At 52.5% G+C, this 17,378-nt stretch overlaps 1 protein-coding gene across 3 annotated transcripts in view; it reads right to left on the bottom strand.

Annotated features, from left to right (window-relative positions):
* Positions 1-17,378, bottom strand: part of KNDC1 (kinase non-catalytic C-lobe domain containing 1) — a 64,786-nt gene that overhangs the window by 34,727 nt on the left and 12,681 nt on the right. For all 3 annotated transcript variants that reach the window (XM_040486869.1, XM_040486868.1, XM_040486870.1), the window contains exons 4-9: positions 9,098-9,250; positions 8,597-8,714; positions 6,722-7,371; positions 3,386-3,500; positions 2,582-2,653; positions 2,428-2,489 (exon numbers count right to left, since the gene is read on the bottom strand). In XM_040486869.1, coding sequence (XP_040342803.1) covers positions 2,428-2,489; positions 2,582-2,653; positions 3,386-3,500; positions 6,722-7,371; positions 8,597-8,714; positions 9,098-9,250 — 1,170 coding nt within the window. The remainder of the gene's footprint in view (positions 1-2,427; positions 2,490-2,581; positions 2,654-3,385; positions 3,501-6,721; positions 7,372-8,596; positions 8,715-9,097; positions 9,251-17,378) is intronic.

The following is a 17,378-nucleotide window of genomic DNA, read 5'->3' as shown; positions in this document are numbered from 1 at the left end:
TGTGTGTGTGTGCGTGCATGTGTGTGTAGATGCTTTTTATTAAGCTGAGAAAGTTTCTTCTACTTGTATTTTTCTCAGGTTTTTGTTGTTGTTATTATGAATGGGTGTTGAATTTTGCCAAATGGTTTTTCTGCATCAATTAATGTGATTATGGGATTTTTCTTTTTTTAGCTGGTTAATATGTTGGACTAATTGATTTTCAAATACCAAACCAGCCCTTTATCCCTAGAATACCCCCCCCCAACTTTGTCATGGTGCATAGTTTTTACATATTGCTGAATTCTAGCTGCATATTTTGTTAAGGATTTTTGCCTTTATGTTCATGAGAGATGTTGCTGTGTGTGTGTGTACAGATGCCTCTATCTATCTATCTATCTATCTATCTATCTATCTATCTATCTATCATCTATCTATCTACATTGACAGTATATATATTAGCTTAATTAGATATATTGGGAAGTGTTTTCTCTTTTCTTTTCTGGAAAAGATTGTGTAGAAATGGTAGTAATTTATCTTTAAACATTGAGTAGAACTCCCCCATGAAACTGCTGGGCCCAAAGATTTATTTTTTGAGAACTTTAAAAGTACAAATTCAATTTCCTCAATAGTCAAGGGCTGTTCAAAGATCTATTTCATATCGAATGCATTGTGGTAGTGTACGATTTCTGAAGAACTGGCCCATTTCATCTAAGTTGTTGAATTTATGTGTGTAGACTTATCTGTGGTATTCCATTATTCTTTCAATGCCTGAAGGGTTTGTCAGGGAATCCTCTGTGTCATTCCTGATATTAGTAATTTGTGTCTTCTTTTTATTGTTGTCAGTTTTGCTGCAAGTCTTCACATTTTGTTGGTCTTTACCAAGAACCACCTCTTCACTTCACTGTTTTCTCTATTGTTATTCCATTTTCATTGATTTCTGCTCTCGTCTTCATGACTTCCTTCCTCTGCTCTGGGTCTGTGTTGCTCTTCTTCTAGGTTCTTGAGGAGCTTAGATTACTGACTTGAGCGTTTACCTCTTTTCTCACATATGCAATTAGTGCTACGAATTTCCCTCTTAGCCCTGCTTTGGCTGTGTCCCACAGTGTCAACATTGGCATCTGTTGATTGTCTTCTTTCATTAGGTTTGAATCTCCCTGGTTCTTGGTGTGGCAAGTGACTTTTGGTTGAAACCTGGACATTTTCATGTTGTAAGGCTCTAGATCTTCTTTAACTTGTTTTACCTGACTTTCTCTGACAGCACTGTCTGGAAAAGGAGACACCATCTTGTTATTGCCAGCTGGGGGCACAGTCCAGGTTCTGTATTTGGCCTCAACTGACACCTGAGGAGGGGGCTCCTTTTTGCTGCTGGAGGGGGTGGGAATCCTGGCTCCCCGTTGGGCCTCCGGTGTCACACCTCTGGCCGGGAGGGGTGGGAGGGCATCCTTTCTGCTCCTCACCTGCCTCCACTCCCAGCACGAGGTAGGGGTGGCCTTGTTGCCGCTGGGTGACGGTGGGTGTTCTAGCTCTCCATGAGGCCTCCTTTGGCAACACTTGACCTCGAGGGGCATTTGCTACTGCGGAGGATTAGGTGCAGTGGTGGGGGTCCAGGCTCCCCACCCACATGCTCTTCACCAGCTTAATGGGCAGGGGTCCTTGGAATAGACTGGTGGGGGTGCTCAGCCTCCTCTGGCACCGCCTGGGTAGGCCCGCCCCTCTCCTCATCCCTTCCTCTGGCTCGAGTGCGGTGCCTTTGCCTCCACGCATGAGGCAGAGAGAAGGAGCAGGGCCCTTACCACTGTGCCCTCCTCAGCCCGAGGCCCCGGCCAGGCTGCCTTCTGCTCTCTGCCTTGCACACTTCTCACGTTTGTTTTAGGGATGCGGGGTTTCTAGCTGTACTTAGTCGGGGAGTAGGGAAGTGGAGTTCTACCTTGGTTTTGAATATAATTTACTTAACTTCAAGTTTGTATAATTTAATTTTTATTTCATTTTGTTATTATTTTTTAAAGTGGGCTCCATGCCCAACGTGGGGCTTGAACGCACCACCCCAAGATCAAGAGTCACACGCTCCACCGACTGAGCCAGCCGGGCGCCCCGTAAGTGTGTACAATTTAATTTTTAATGACACTCTGTTTAACAAGTGCCTTGTAAATATTCCTGAAAGTTCAGCCCTGGGCTCTCTTGAGCCAACACATACCGCCCAGAGCTGTCCATGCAGAAGTCCCGCCCCTGCCACCCCCGGGGAGGCACCTGCTGGGTGGACGCTGCCCAGGCCAGGAAGGCCAGGGCTGGGGAGGCGACTCCTGCCCTGGGGGAGGGCTCCCTGACTCCCCCTGAGTCCCGGTGAGGGGCCCATGCCTCACCCCCAACCCCAGCTCTCTGGGCAGAAGGGGGCGCCACCGAGGGTGTGGGGCAGGAGGCCCCGGGAAGGGACGGGAAGGCCCCAGTTACCTTCTCCGTCACCAGCTCTTGGTCTGCAGCTTCAGGAGCCAGAAAAAACGCGTCGTAAGTGCCTGAGAGAGAAAGGCCCAAGCTCTTAGTTTCCCTTTCAGCCTTGGGGGTCTGTGGTGGGGCACAGCTCCTGAGGGCGTCCCCGCGTACGCACCATTGGCAGGGGGTGGGCCGAAGAGAACGGCCCCGTCCTCGGCCACCAGCACGGAGTCCAGGCACAGGTATGCTGCAAGAGAAGGTGGGGTCAGGGTGGCCAGACTCACCGTGGGGACCCGGCTCTCCCGGAAAACCCGCAGTGCTGTGCTCAGGGTGGGGCAGCTCCCCCCCCCCAGCCCGCAGCACCCCGTCCCCGCCCCCAGTCTCCAGGGAACGCAGCACGGGGGCCAGGGGCTGGACAGGGCCCGGGGAGGGCTCTTCGAGGCTGCCCCGGGCACATCAAGCTGGGAACTGTAACCAGCTCAAGGAAGAGGAGGGGCGCGGGGGGGGGGGGACACGGCCCAGCACCCAGCGCTGCCCCCCTGAGGGGCCCCCGTCGAGTCTGCACCCCCAAGGCCTGGGGGTCACAGGACCGGACAGCAGACTCTCTCCTCATCACCCTCCCCAGGACCTGGTAATCTCAAGGGCTGTCAGCCACCACGCTGTCCGGGAGGGCTGTGGTTCAGGGGGCTGCGGATCGGGGTAGTGTCTGAAATCCCCCCCTCTCCCTGGCCAACGTTGCTTCCTTGGGGACAGTGTGGCCCCGTTGAGGGGATGTGGGCCATCCACACAGCTCACACTCTGCCCTGGGCCCCTCTGGTCCTGAGACCAGAGCAGACATGTCCAGGGCACCGCTGGCTCACAGTGGGGACACAGCCGCCTGGCCCCAGGCCGGCCCCATGGCCCACGTGCTCCTCTTGGTCTTGGCCCTGGAACACATCGGGGGGCGGGCTGAACACGGAACCGCGGGGCAGAACTTCACCTGGGTGCTCGCTGTGTGCACGCAGAGCACTGAGACACGCGTGGGACAGAGCCCAGAGCTCATACTCCTTGAAGGGCCGGCCCAGCTGGCACAGGAGGTCCTGCAGGGAGATGCCCTGGTGGGGAGAAGTCACATCTCAGTGAGAGTGGGTATGTGGGGTCAGCTCAGCCCACCGCTGGGGGAGGGAACTGGGCAGGAACCACCTCGAATCAGGGTGGGATGTGCCTCCCACACAGTGCGCTCCTGACCAAGTGGGCCAAGTCCCCACATGGACACGAGGGGGGAGGGCGTGAAGGATCAGAACCCCGTGCCCCTGGTGGCGATGTCAGACAGTGCAGCCGTGTGGACAACGGTGTGGCGGGTCCTCAAGATTAAACACAGAATCACCACATGATCGGGCGATCCCACTTCCGGGTGCCCCCCCCCGAACTGAAAGCGGGGCCTCAGACAGACACCCCCGTGTCCACGGCAGCAGATTCACAGGAGCCCACAGGCGGAAGGGACCCGAGTGTCCACCGAGGATGAGCGGGTAAACGCAGTGGTCCGTCCACACGGCACGACGTCCCCCAGCCTCGCGGGAGGGAGACACCTGCCATGGGGCAGATGAGCCCTGAGGGTGCGATGCCCAGTGACAGAAGCTGGACACAAAAAGACAGGCCCAGTGTGACTCCACCCTCGCGAGGTCCCCAGAGCCATCACGTTCACAGACACAGAGGGCGGATGGTGGGCGCCAGGGGCGGGGAGGGGACGGGGACCTGATCGGGGACAGACCTTCGATTTGGGGGAATGGGAGAGTCCTGGGGACAGAGGGTGGGAGTGGCTGCCTGCGGGGTGACTGTGCTGGGAGCTCCGGACCGCATGCTTAACGGGTGAGAGGGCAAAGTTTATGTGACACGAGCTTTGCTTCACCCCCGTCCCTGCTACACACGGAAAAGTCCTGGAGTCAGAACGCACTCCGCTGGAAGGTAGTTCGCCACTTCGAGGCCGCGGGAAGAGCTAGGACCACAGCCTCGACACTTGGGGCACAGAAGTGCACGCTCTAGGGAAGGTTCCAGAGGCAGTGTCTCCACCCTTGACCCCGCTCCGCGCGGGGTGCAGCCGCCTTGCTCCTTCTAGCCCCGTTTCTGCAGTGCCTGGCTGGCGGCCCATGTTCCGGGAGCGGTGCACCCCAAGCCTCCTGCTACATGTGGGGATTGAAGCAGCCAGCTCTGAACCCTGTTCACGCTCCGCAGTGGAGATCTGGGTGCCCTGATGCCTGGGGTGGGGGGAGGTCTGCGTGGCCCTGGTCCCACAGGGCCTCTGGGGCAGGGAAGCCTAGTGGTCAAGACAGTAGCTGGGCTCCCAGTCAGCCCTGCCCCTCAGTGGCTGCCCGCCCTCCAAGAGGGCGCATGGCCACTCTGTGCCTCAGTTTACCCATCTGGAAGGCGGGCCGTTGTGAGGTTGTTGGGCATGGGAAGGTGAGCCAAGTCCAGGGCTAAGGTGTGTGACTGGGAGTTCTCTCTGCACAAGCTGATGTGGAGGTTGGGTGGACGCAGGAGGCCAGTGGAGGCCGTGTGAGCTGAGTGGGGACACATGCATGTGCACGTTAAGCACGTGTCAGTGCACTGGGGTCGTCAGGACAGACATTTGCCTTACGGTAACTATGTTTTTTATGTAAATTACCCTTGGGTCCTCACCAGGATATGAATACAAATATAAATCACAGACTGTTGACCTTTTGTCCTCTGGGTCAACATAGCGTGGTGGGAAACATGGCCTTTGGTGCCCTGGTGAGGGCCCAGCGCTGCCCTGCAGCACACTGGCCCCCCAGGTGGCTTTGCCTGAGGACCTCATGGGGACAGAGCGTTGGGGAGGGACCTGCTGAGCCCAGGTGTCACCACACAGAAGGGCTTAAGGCCGCAGGCCCCTCAGAACACCTGTGGTTCAACTAAACACAGTGCAAACTCCCAGAACGGAGATGCCTGTCCGTCTCAGCAGATGGGGTGCAGCCACCAGGCCTGGGAGACCCCAGCTGCCCTGGGAGACCCCGTCCTGACAGCTGCACAGAGCCCCAGCATCGACGAAGATCTGAGGGCGCAGGGCGCCACGCTTGACCCGTGAGCAACCCCAACTCGTGGTGTTAGTGCCTGACGTTGAAAACAAGCCTCAGAGGGGCGCCTGGGTGGCCTGGTCGGTTAAGCGTCCGACTTCGGCTCAGGTCATGATCTCACGGTCCGTGAGTTCGAGCCCCGTGTCGGGCTCTGTGCTGACAGCTCAGAGCCTGGAGCCTGTTTCAGATTCTGTGTCTCCCTCTCTCTCTGCCCCTCCCCTGTTCATACTCTGTCTCTCTCTGTCTCAAAAATAAATAAACGTTAAAAAAAAATTAAAAAAAAAAAAAAAGAAAACAAGCCTCAGAGGGGGTGCCAGGGTTTGAGGGCGGGGCCCCAGGGCTGGGGGGGGTGGAGCGCCAGGGCTGGGGGCGGTGTCCCAGAGGTGGATGCCCCTTCTGGGCCTGATGCTGCCCCGCCTCCCCCTGCGGAGGCAGCTCCCTGCGCATTGTTTGCGTAAGAAGATGTGGTCTGATAGGCACGATGGAATACTCCTCGGCCACCAACAAGAATGAAATCTTGCCGTTTGCAATGACGGTTGAGTTAGAGGGTATGGCACCAAGCGAGAGAAGTCAGTCAAAGACAGATACCCTATGGTTTCACGCGTGTGAAACTTGGGAAACAAACAGATGAACATAGGGGCAGTGGGGCGAGAAGACAAGAGAATGAAACAAACCACAAGAGACTCTTAAATACGGAGAACAAACCGAAGGTTGATGGAGGGAGGTGGGTGGGGGATGGGCTGGATGGTGACGGGCATTAAGGAGGGCGCTGTCTGGAGTGAGCACTGGGTGAATCACTGGGTTCTATTCATGAAACCCACGTTGCACTGCATGCTAACCAACTAAAATTTAAATTAAAGAAGATGAAAGAGCATTACCCCCCAGGCAGGGGTGTGCCTCTTTGGTGAATGTGCGGGGTGCTGCGTGCTGGGTGAAGCCAGGTGAGGCCTGGGCGTGTGGGGTGCTCTGTGGGACGCCCCCCCCCCGCACCCCCAGGGGGGCCACAGGGGAGGCTCTGGCCTGGGGCCACACCTGGGGCCACACCTGGGGCAGGGGGAGGCCGTAGTCACAGCTTCCGTCAGAACCCAGGTAGCTTGCATACAGCTTGCACATTCCTGAGCAGGGGTGAAGGCTCACTCCCTTCCTTGTGGTAAAGGACCAGCAGTGGGTGTGTGTGCAGTGGGTGTGTGCTGCCCCGCCCCCCTCCTGCCCCGGGGCTCCGCGGGGACAGGAACCGCATCACCCACCTGCTCTGTGGCTGTGCTAGCCGGCTCCCCAGCTCCGTCCAGAATCCCCTCCTCAGCCCTGCAAGTCCCGGGCTCTCGGCCTGCATCTCCAGGGGCCTTGGGGCGGGGCGCGGGGCTTTCCTCCGTGGGGCCCCAGCCCGGCGCCCCAGACGCCCCGTCCCCACCTCTGCCGGCGCCTCCGGGTCCTCCCCGCCGGATCTCGGGCTCCTGCTCTGGCCGCAGTCTGGCCGAGGGCTGTGTCTTGTAGCTGGAAAGGCCATTCATCCCCTCCAGAAAGGCCTTCCTGGGGTCTGGAGGGAAGAGCTCCGATGGGGGCAGCTGGGGGCCCAGCGTCAGGCAGAGGGCGCTGGCCTCCGGGCCGTCGGGCAGGAGCCTGGGGAACGTCTGCACTTTCCTCAGGCAGCTCCTCTCCGGGTCACCCGGGGGGCGTTGGGCGTCCAAGACGAGGCTGGCCAGCCGCTCTCCGTTTCTCACGGGGGCCGACAGTAGGGGCTTGGAAGGCAGGGCCGCGGGCTGCTCCGGGGCGCCGTGGGCTTCGTGGGCGGGGCGCTGGGCGGGGCCCTCTGCGTCCGCAGTGCGGCCCCCGGGCTGCTTTCTGGGCCCTGTGCTTCCTGTCGCCGGCCTCCCGCTGCAGGAGATCTCGCTGACATCTGGGCAAAAGCAAGGAGATTGCTGTGGGGGACGCGGCCAGTGACCCTGCGGGTCACCAGAGGGGATGGGGATTCCTCTCCTGCACTCCTGGGTCCCCCACTGCTCCCCCCCCCACGTGTCACCATCTGTGTGTGCGTGTGTATATGCCTCCCCGTCTTCATCCACCTCCTTGATCACAAAACCCAGCTGATTCTAAATACTGAGGCTCCAGAGGGTCCGGGCCACGTCCCCAGCCTCCTTGAGCCCCCTCAGGGTTTTCCCAAGGTCATCCAAGCATCTTGTCCAAAGAGCCTTGGCTTTCTGGCACAATTACATAGTGATGTTCCCCGAAGGAAGACACTGAATCTGGCTGCAACCCTGCCCTGTCTTGGTGCACAATGTCCCCCACACGTGTCTGTGTCTGTGTGAACCACACTAGAGACACACGGCCCCTTTTGTGGCCTGCAGCCCGCGTGGTGGTGACCGCTCTCTGCTTCGTTGTTGGAGCCATGCCTCAGGCCCGTGGTCCCCGGTGCGGCGGGTCCCTCCGGCCACACGTGCCTCCCCCGAGGGCCCTCCAGGCTCCTCGCTGCAGGCACAGGGCAGAGCGATGCGGACATTTGTTCGGAAGGCCACCTGAGACCCTGCCAGAGTCTCACGTGAGCCGAGAAAGTCCCAGGTGCTTCAGCAACAGCTTCCATAGCAGAGAAGCAACGGGTTTCAGAGACACTGCGTGGTGTTGGCAAACGGAAACGAAGAGTGAAATGTCCCCGTGTCCAGGGACTGACCTGCTCACAGACTAGGACAGAGACAAGAGGCCTAATACCGGTCACTTCTCACCAGGACCTGGGTTTTCACCCCCAGCCGCACGGGGGTCTGCAAAGCGTGCACAAAGTGACTGAGAGGGTGAGTGTGTACGTGTCGATCTGTGTGCACATTTGCACAACGGGTTTGTATGTGTGGGAGAGTGCTGTCTTTGTGCACAAGTGTGCATGCTTGTGTACGAGGATGAAGAGGTGTATGACTTTGCACTTTCATGCGTGTTAATGTGAGTGTGAACACGTGTGCTTGTGGGGCACACGTGGTCTGTTTGCATGTGTACACGTGGGTGTTTCATGGTGTGAGAGTACAGAGGTGTGAACACGTGTGTGATCTGTGCTGAGACCTGTGCACGTTCACAGGCACGTATGTGAGTGGGTACGTGCAGGCGTGCGCACGTGCGCGTACGTGTGTGCGTGTGCTTACCTTGAAATGCTCCAAAAGACTCAATGGAGAGCACCCTCCTCCCGACGGCCGAGAGGCTCCGGCACAGGCGGCAGGAGGACGTGAAAAGCATCTTCTTTTCACACAGCGCTATGATGCTCTGCAGACACGCGTGTGAGCGCCTCAGCCAGGACCGCTCACCACGAGGAAGCCCTGTGGCCGACAGCCCGCCCGCCCGCCACGTCTACTTTCTGGCATAAAAACACCCTGTGTCCCGGGATTACGGGAAACCAGGAGATTCTGTTTAGCCCACGAGAATTATAAGCCACGCCTCTTCATAATAACAATGCATAATAAGAAATCAAGTTCTTGTTTAAGCAAAATGCCAACGCCACCGAACCCCGGGGGGAGAGCCCGTATGACAGAGGGGAGAGGTATGGGGACAGGAGGGTCCCGTGGGTGTGTGCTGGGGCATCGGGCCGTGGGGAGGGTCTCAGGTCTCGGCCTGGGGGTGAAGTGCGGGGATGGCCGACGAGTCTTTACCTGGAGGTCTGGCCGGTCCCTGGGGTTCTCTGCCTGCATCTGGCTCAGTAAGGCCTCCAGGTCCTGGCTCAGCCTGGGCTCGGGCTCGGGCTCGGGCTCGGCCACATACTCGAGGGCCGCCTTCAGCGTGGCCCCCAGAGAGTAGATGTGAGCCTGCGGCACCAAAGAGCCTGTCGGTGCCGTGGAGCGTGGCTTGTCCCCACACGGCCTCTGCTCTTCTGGCCAGGAACGGGTGTTTTTGGGGACCACGCCTGCTCTGTAGGGCCGGCACAAGCACGGCCAAGGTAGCGCCTCCCCCCACCACGGGGCCCCAGGCGCGTGGGTGTGGGGTCTGTGCTGGCCTGGTTGCGCCCACCGGTGCCCCTCCCGGGCTCCCGGCCCACCCCAGCACCATCCAGGGTGCACAGACGCTAGGGTCCCACCTGTGAAGGCTGCCGTGTCTCTGAAGGGCGGAGTCTTCTATTTTTTTTTTTAATTTTTTTTTTCAACGTTTTATTTATTTTTGGGACAGAGAGAGACAGAGCATGAACGGGGGAGGGGCAGAGAGAGAGGGAGACACAGAATCGAAACAGGCTCCAGGCTCTGAGCCATCAGCCCAGAGCCCGACGCGGGGCTCGAACTCACGGACCGCGAGATCGTGACCTGGCTGAAGTCGGACGCTTAACCGACTGCGCCACCCAGGGGCCCCAGGAGTCTTCTATTTTTAAACCTGCATTTCTCTAATTGTGAATGAGACTGAGCATCGCTGGGCACGGTTTTAACTTTTCCTCTTTCTGCCCACTCGTGGACTCCCTACCTCCACCGCGTCGTGGCCTGTTTGGGGCGCACCCTTGGCGCACTGGGGATCAGACTCCTGGTCTGTGTGCCACACATATGTTCTCTCCACTTGTCACTTAGCTTTCGACGCGGTTCGTGCAGTTTTTGACATTCAAAACTTCCTTTTGTTTTAAGTTTTTACTTTTATTTAAGTAGTCTCCATCCATACCTAAGGTGGGGCTTGAACTCATGACCCCGAGACCGAGAGTCGCACGGTCCTCCAACTGAGCCAGCCACGCGCCCCTTGACATTCATAATGTCTAAGGTTTAATTTGTGAAATCAGACACTTTTTCTTCAGCTGCTTCTTAGGAGGAAGCTCCCTAACCCGAGATGATAAAGACAGCTTGCTTTTGTTTCCTCCAATATTTTTATAATTTTTACACACCCAGCTCTGATCCATTTGAAGTGTGCTGGCGTGCTGCAGGGTCTGGGCTTCTTTCCCTCCTGGTAGAGAGCACCCCCTGGCACCATTTAAAGAAGATCCCACCCTCTGCTGCTGAGCCACTGCCCGTCCCGCTGGCTCCCCTGGACCCTGAGAACCAGCTGGCCTCTCCTCCTGTCCTCCTGTCCAGACGGTGCTATTTTAATTATAGTAGCTTCAGAGTGTATTTTCACGTCCTGAGGACAAGTTGTCATTCTTTTTTTTCTTAAAAAGTTTGATTATTTTCACATTTGTCAGGTTTTAGAAAACAAATATAAGTTCCCCTATTCCCATTGAGAAAACAAACTAAAAACAGTTGGGATTTTATTGTAATTGCACTGACATCGCAGAATTCTTACAAGATAAAATGCTTAGGATGTCACCAAGATGGCCACCAACATGTCCCCAGGGCCTGTTCCTCAACAGCAATTCAACCTCCGTCCATGGCCAAGAGCCTCTCTGTGGGGGTTGTGGGAGCCAGTGTCTCGCACCAAGGGAACCTGGAGGGAGTGTCGCCCACCTGTGTGTCAGGTAATAGACAAGACAGACCTCGGTCCTGGCTGTGGACCCTAGTGCTGGACTAACCGGGAAAAAAAAAGACAAGACTCGAATTAACAGAATTGGAAGGGGAAGAGGAGACATTACAAGTAACACCACAGAAATCCACAGGATCTTAAGAGACTAGTACGAAAAACTGCACGGCAACAAATCGGATAACCTAGAAAAAAGTGGATAAATTCCTAGAAACATAAAACACACCAAGACTGAACCATGAAGAAATCGAAAATCTGGACAGACCGTTACTAGAAAAGAGATTGAATCTGTAATCAAAGACCTCTCAACAAAGAAAAGCCCAGGACCAGATGGTTTCCCTAATGAACTCTACCAAATATTTAAAGAAGAATTAATACCAATCTTTCTTAAATTCTTCCAGAAAATTAAAGACAAGGGAACACTTGCAAACTCATTTTGTGAGGCCAACACTACTCTGATACCAATGCCAGATAAGGAACCAAAAGAAAACTATAGGCCAATATCCCTGATGAACATAGATGTATAAATTCTCAGCAAAATGTCAGCAGACTGAATTCAACAACAATCATAAGGATCACGCACCATGGTCAAGTGGGATTTGTCCCAGGGTTGCAAGGGTGGTTCAACACCTGCACATCAGCCAACTTGATGACGACATTAGTAGAATGAAGGATGACAATTGTACGACCACCTCAGTAGGTGCAGCGAAAGCATTTGACAAAATTCATCATCTTTCATGATAAAAACTCTCAAGAGACTGAGTGGGGAAGAAACATATCTCAACATAACAAAGGCCGCATGTGACAAGCCTCCAGCTAACATCACACTCAACGGTGACAGGTTGAGTCCTTCTCCTCTAAGATCAGAGCAAGACAAGGGTGCCCACTGTCCCCTCTCCTATGCAACACAGCCCTGGAAGTCCCAGACAGAGCAAGCAGGCAAGAAAAAGAAATAAAATACATCCAAATCAGAAGAGAAGAGGTAAAACTGTCTCTGTTTGCACACAATATAATCCTACATACCGAAGAGCCTAACGAGTCCACCAGAACCCTGTTAGAAGGTTCGACAATTCCGTAAAGTTGCAGAACACAAAATCCATATGCAGAAGCCAGTTATATTTTGTCCACTAACAATGAAATATAGGAAAATAAATATAGAAAACAATCCCATTCACAATAGCATCAAAAACATAATTAAGAATAAATCTAACCAAAGAAGTGAGAACTTTGTACATTTAAAAGTTTAAGACTTTGGGGCACCTGGGTGGCTCAGTCGGTTGAGCGTCCGGCTTTGGCTCAGGTCATGATCTCACAGTTTGTGAGTTCAAGCTCCGCATCAGGCTCTGTGCTGACAGCTTGGAGGTTGGGACCTGCTTTGGATTCTGTGTCTCTCTCCACCCCTCCTCCACTCACGCTCTTTCCCTCTCTCTCCCTCTCTCTCAAAAATAAATAAACATTAAAAAAATTTAAAAAAAGTTTAAGAAAAAAAAAGTTTGGTGAAAGAAATTAAAGAAGACACAAATAAATGGGAAGAGACGCCATATTCATGGGCTGGAAGAATTAGTGTTGTTAAATTTTTGTATTGGTATTGTTAGTATTTTTAGAATTAGTGTTGTTAAATATTTGTCCATACTACCCAAAGTCATCTATAGATTGAATGCAATCCCTATCAAAATTCTGATGGCATTTTTCACAGAAATAGAAAGAAATAGACCCCTAAATAGCCAAAGCAATCCTGAGAAAGAAGAATAAAGCTGGAGGCATCACATGTCCTGATTTCAAAGCTATAGCAGCCCAAACAGCATGGTACTGGAATAAAAACAGACACACAGACCAATGGAACCGAATTGAGAGTCCAGAAATAAACTCAAGTCTACACAGTCAACCAATATTTGACAAGGGAGCCAGTAATACTCAATGGGGAAAGGACAATGTCTTCAATAAATGTTGGGCAACTGGATAATCACCTGCAGAACAAAGAAGCTGGACTATCTTGCACCACTTACAAAAATGGACAAAAATGAACTCAAAATGGATTGAATATTTAAAAAAATTTTAAAGTTTTTTTTTTTAATTTGAGCTTTTGAAATTAAAATAGCAATGCAATCTCACTGGAACGATTGGAACATTATTGCACAAAGATGTATAAAAGCAAAGATAATTGATCACCTTTCCTCCAATGCTATTTCAGTGATAACAGTGTGATATGCATCCTTGTTCACACATATGAGAAAAAAAACTAAAATAGGCAGAATCTCCGGCAAAACCAGAGAATCCCAAAGTGCTTGAGACTTTTCAGCAAGATCAAAGCCGACCAGAATTACCTTCTTTGTTTTTAAATTTTTTTTTAACATTTATTCATTTTTGAGAGACAGAGAGACAGAGTGTGAGCAGGAGAGGGGCAGAGAGAGAGGGAGACACAGAATCCAAAGCAGCTCTAGGCTCTGAGCTGTCAGCACAGAGCCTGACACAGGGCTCCAACCAACAATCTGTGAGATCATGACCTGAGCTGAAGTTGGATGCTTAATGAACTGAATCACCTAGGTGCCCCCAGAATTATCTTCTTTGGATTGAATCTTAATATAGAAAGATCTAGACTGAAGGCTTGGGGCTAGAGTCAGGCAGAGGTCACAAAAGGGCACCAAGAGAAGCAGACCTTGAGGATTTAGTTCTAGACAATTAGCCCTGAGCAGAATCCTAGATGCTATACATTTGGATTTCTCAATTTTGATTTTCTTAACCAAGCTTCACAGAAGGAGGCATATGGTGACATGGCAATCAGTGACTGCCATGTATCCTTACGACAGCTCTTACCACCAAAGTGTATTTAATATGATGTTTTTGTGGGCATGGTTATATTGTACAAAAATTCCAAATTCAAGAAGAGAAGACACATGATCCTGACTGTCAGAGCACAGGAAGAGAAGTCATGGACCAAGGGGCGGATGAACAAGTAAACAATCAGCAGAATGAACCAAGGACTTAATAGCGGTGTGTGCGGAGTGGTGTGGGAGGAGGGTCTGGTTCAGGTGTATTTTTGGACAAGATGGGCCTGGAGAGGAACATGCAGCGACCTCTGCCCAGTGCCTTTGCCTAGAGAGGTGCTGGAAGGAAAACTAATTTCTCATGCAGAGATACATTTTAGTATGAATCCCATGGAGCATGATCCCACGATGCCCAAGTTATCTCTTTGGGGCTTTTGACTTACAATGTGCTATCCAAATTGTGAGATCACAAATACCATTAAAGCTACAAAATGTATGTGTCTACTCCATGGGAGAATTTGAGGAAATAACCCTTCTTTCTTCCCTTCCCTTCCTATCTATCTATCTATCTATCTATCTATCTATCTATTCTATCATCATCATCTCCTATCTATTCATCAATGATTCATCTATTTATATAATCCTATGTATGTATGTATATACAAAAAATGGATTTAAGACTTAACATAAGAACCCAAGCCATAACATTCCTAGAAGAAAACACAGGGAAGAAGCTCTGAGACATTGGTCTTGGCAATGAGTTTTTGGATGCGACACCAAAGCACAAGCAACAAAAGAAAAAACAAATAAGTGGGATGACAGCAAATAACAAGCTTCTGAAGAGTGAAGGGAACGGTCAACATAATGAAAAGACAACCTACAGAAAGGGAGAAAATATTTGTAAGCCACCTGCCTCGTAGGCAGTTCATATCCAAAATATATGAGGAGCTCAGACGACTCAACAGCAAGGAAACAATCTGATTAAAAAAATGGGCAGAGGGACTGAATGGAGGTTTTCCCAAAGAAGACATCCGGACGGCCGACAGGTGCCTGAAAAGATGCTCACCATCACTGACCATCAGGGAAACGCAAATCAAAACCACACCTGTTAGGATGGCTATTGAGAAGACAAGGGGGTGATATGTGTTGGTGTGGATGTGGTGCTGGTGGGAATGCAAACGGGTGCAGCCAGTGTGGAAAACAGCACGGCGGTTCCTCAAAAATTAAACACCGGATAACCCTATCATCCAGCCATCCCACTTCTCGGTGCATGTCCAAAGGACGTGAAATCAGGCAATCGAAGAGCTGTGTGCACCCCATGCTCACGCAGCTTTGCTTACAAAAGCCAAGAAGTGGAAGCAGCCTGTCTGTGTTTGGAAGAATCAGCAAAGAAAGGAGCATCATTCAGCCACAGGAAAGGATGGCCCGTGAAGGCATTAGGCTGTGTGAGATAAGTCTGACAGAGGAGGACAAATGCTGGGTGCTCTTACTTCTACGTGGCATCTAAAAAAGCCAGACTCACAGAAACAGAGAGTGGAGTGGAGGTTGCCAAGGGCTGGGGGTGGAGGAAACAGGGAGATGTTGGAGACAGGACCGAAACTCACGCTTATAAGATGTGTAGGTTCCTGGCATCTAATGTGCAGCTTGGTGACTACAGTGAACAACACTGTATTATACGCTTGAAGGTTGTTAAGAGAGTAGATGCTAAGTGTTCTCACAACCAAAAAAATGGTAATGACGTGATGGAGGTGCTAGCTAACCCTATTGGTAGTGTCAATCATTTTGCAAGATACAAATGTATTAAGTCATTAGTTTGTACGCAAACTTGCGCAACGTCATACGTCAGTTATGCCTCCCAAAAGCTGGGGCAAACTCAGATGCAGGGATAGGGTCTGTCTCCTCCTTTCTCGCATCCTATTTTCTTACCTTTGGAAAAGCGGTTCACTTTACATTTCTATCCTTCCTGCTATATTTACTCCGGACTTTCTGTAGTTGTTGTTGCTGTTATAAATGAAACATTTTCCATTTCATCTCTAACCAGTAATTACCAATACAAAGAGAAGCTACTTATTTTTTTGGGATGTATCTTGTTTCCACCTGGCCTCTGAAGCCTCTTATTCTGTCATTTTCCACTGAAGCCGCTTAGACTTCAGGCCCACAAACTTGCTCTCTACAGACAAGGCAATCCTGTCCCCTGACCCCACACACCAACCAGCGTTGGCATCCCGCTGCCTGCTTGGGCCCCCATGTACATGGCTGAGCTGCACCGATGACTCCCAGATCCATCCACTCTCCCCATGCCCAAAGCTGGGCCGCTGGGCCACTACCCCACCTCTCACAGAAGACATTGGAACTCCCAGCCCTGGTCCCCAAGAAGAGGGCAGCCTTCTCTCTCTTCTCACACACTGACCATGTCGATCACACCCCGGGGCCCCTGCCTGGGGTCCCACGCAGCCAGTGTCCAGGGCTTCCTGAAGGGGCCAAACTTAAGTCAAGGGGCTTCAAGGACTCGGGCAGATGCCTTGTTTTAGGGACCTTGCTGGTTGCTAATACTTGGGGTAGAAGGAGAGGCAAACCCTATGAGGCCCTACCTGTAGGACTCCAGCCGGGACTATGAGCTGTGGGGGTGCAGTTCTGCCCACCACCCTCATCACAGCTCTGAGAATAAAACCTGTCTCTGTGCCTGCAAGGCCAGGGTATCTGCTTCTGCCTTTACCACTCCCTATTTCCCTTCAGGAACACTTGTACCCATCTATCCAACCACCTGTCTATGGTCATCCATCTACCCACCCACACATCCATCCATCCATCCATCCATCCATCCATCTATCCATGCATCCACCCACCCACCCAAACATCCATCCATCCACTCATCCATCATTCCATATCTTTTAGTTTGACAATAACTCAGCAAATAAACTTCTTATTGGTTGTTGGATGACGCTGTCCATGACATGCTGGCCAATATCAGCATCTTTGCCACTCAAGCATTTTTGCACGTTTCCTTCGGTCTTGGAAGCACCTCCCAGGTCTCAATCTGGTGAACCCTACTCACCCTTCAGGCTCCAACCTGAATATCACTTTCTCATAGAGTGGCCTCCAGGGACTTTTGACCTGGCTGGGGACCCTGTCATCTCCTTGAAAGGCCCCATTCTCCTCTCTCAGGACCCAGCCCACTGCCTACATCAAGTCTATCCCCTGTGAAAGACCATAACTCCCATGAGGCAGGAGCCCATCTGTTCTGTTCACTGTGAGGCCTGACATACATGTCTGTGGACAAATGGCAGTGGGCAGTAATAGTGGGTGGCGGATGTTGAGGTCATCCTGGCTAGGCTCCACTGGAACCCAAACATACTCAGGGTGATAAGGTCCAGAGAAGACTCCTGTAGCAGTCGGGGGCTTGCCTGGGGCAGGCCTTGAATGTTGGCCATGGGTCATAGTTTTAGCTTTTGGAAACTAGCCCATCTCTGGGGTTTCCTGAGCAAGGGTTGAGATGTTCAGAGGATGGTCCCAGGAGGGCCAGCTTCCATGCATCTTGGGTTTTAGGGAGACTGAAGGGTCAGCCCAGCAGTGGGTGGGTGGTGGGGTAGGGTCACAAGGGGGAATTCAGTATGAGGACTGGAGGACTGCTACCTATCTTTGTCCTCTCTCTGGGGCAGATGTGGGGGCAAGACCAGGCCAGCAGGGGCTGGTGGGCAGCAGCATGAGCTATGCCAACTAGAGGTCTGGAAGGTGTGCGGTGGGC

The sequence above is a fragment of the Herpailurus yagouaroundi genome, unplaced genomic scaffold, assembly GCF_014898765.1.
Source record: "Herpailurus yagouaroundi ecotype Mexico unplaced genomic scaffold, PumYag 163, whole genome shotgun sequence".
Lineage (NCBI taxonomy): Eukaryota > Metazoa > Chordata > Mammalia > Carnivora > Felidae > Herpailurus > Herpailurus yagouaroundi.
This window is presented reverse-complemented; position numbering and strand designations above follow the sequence as displayed.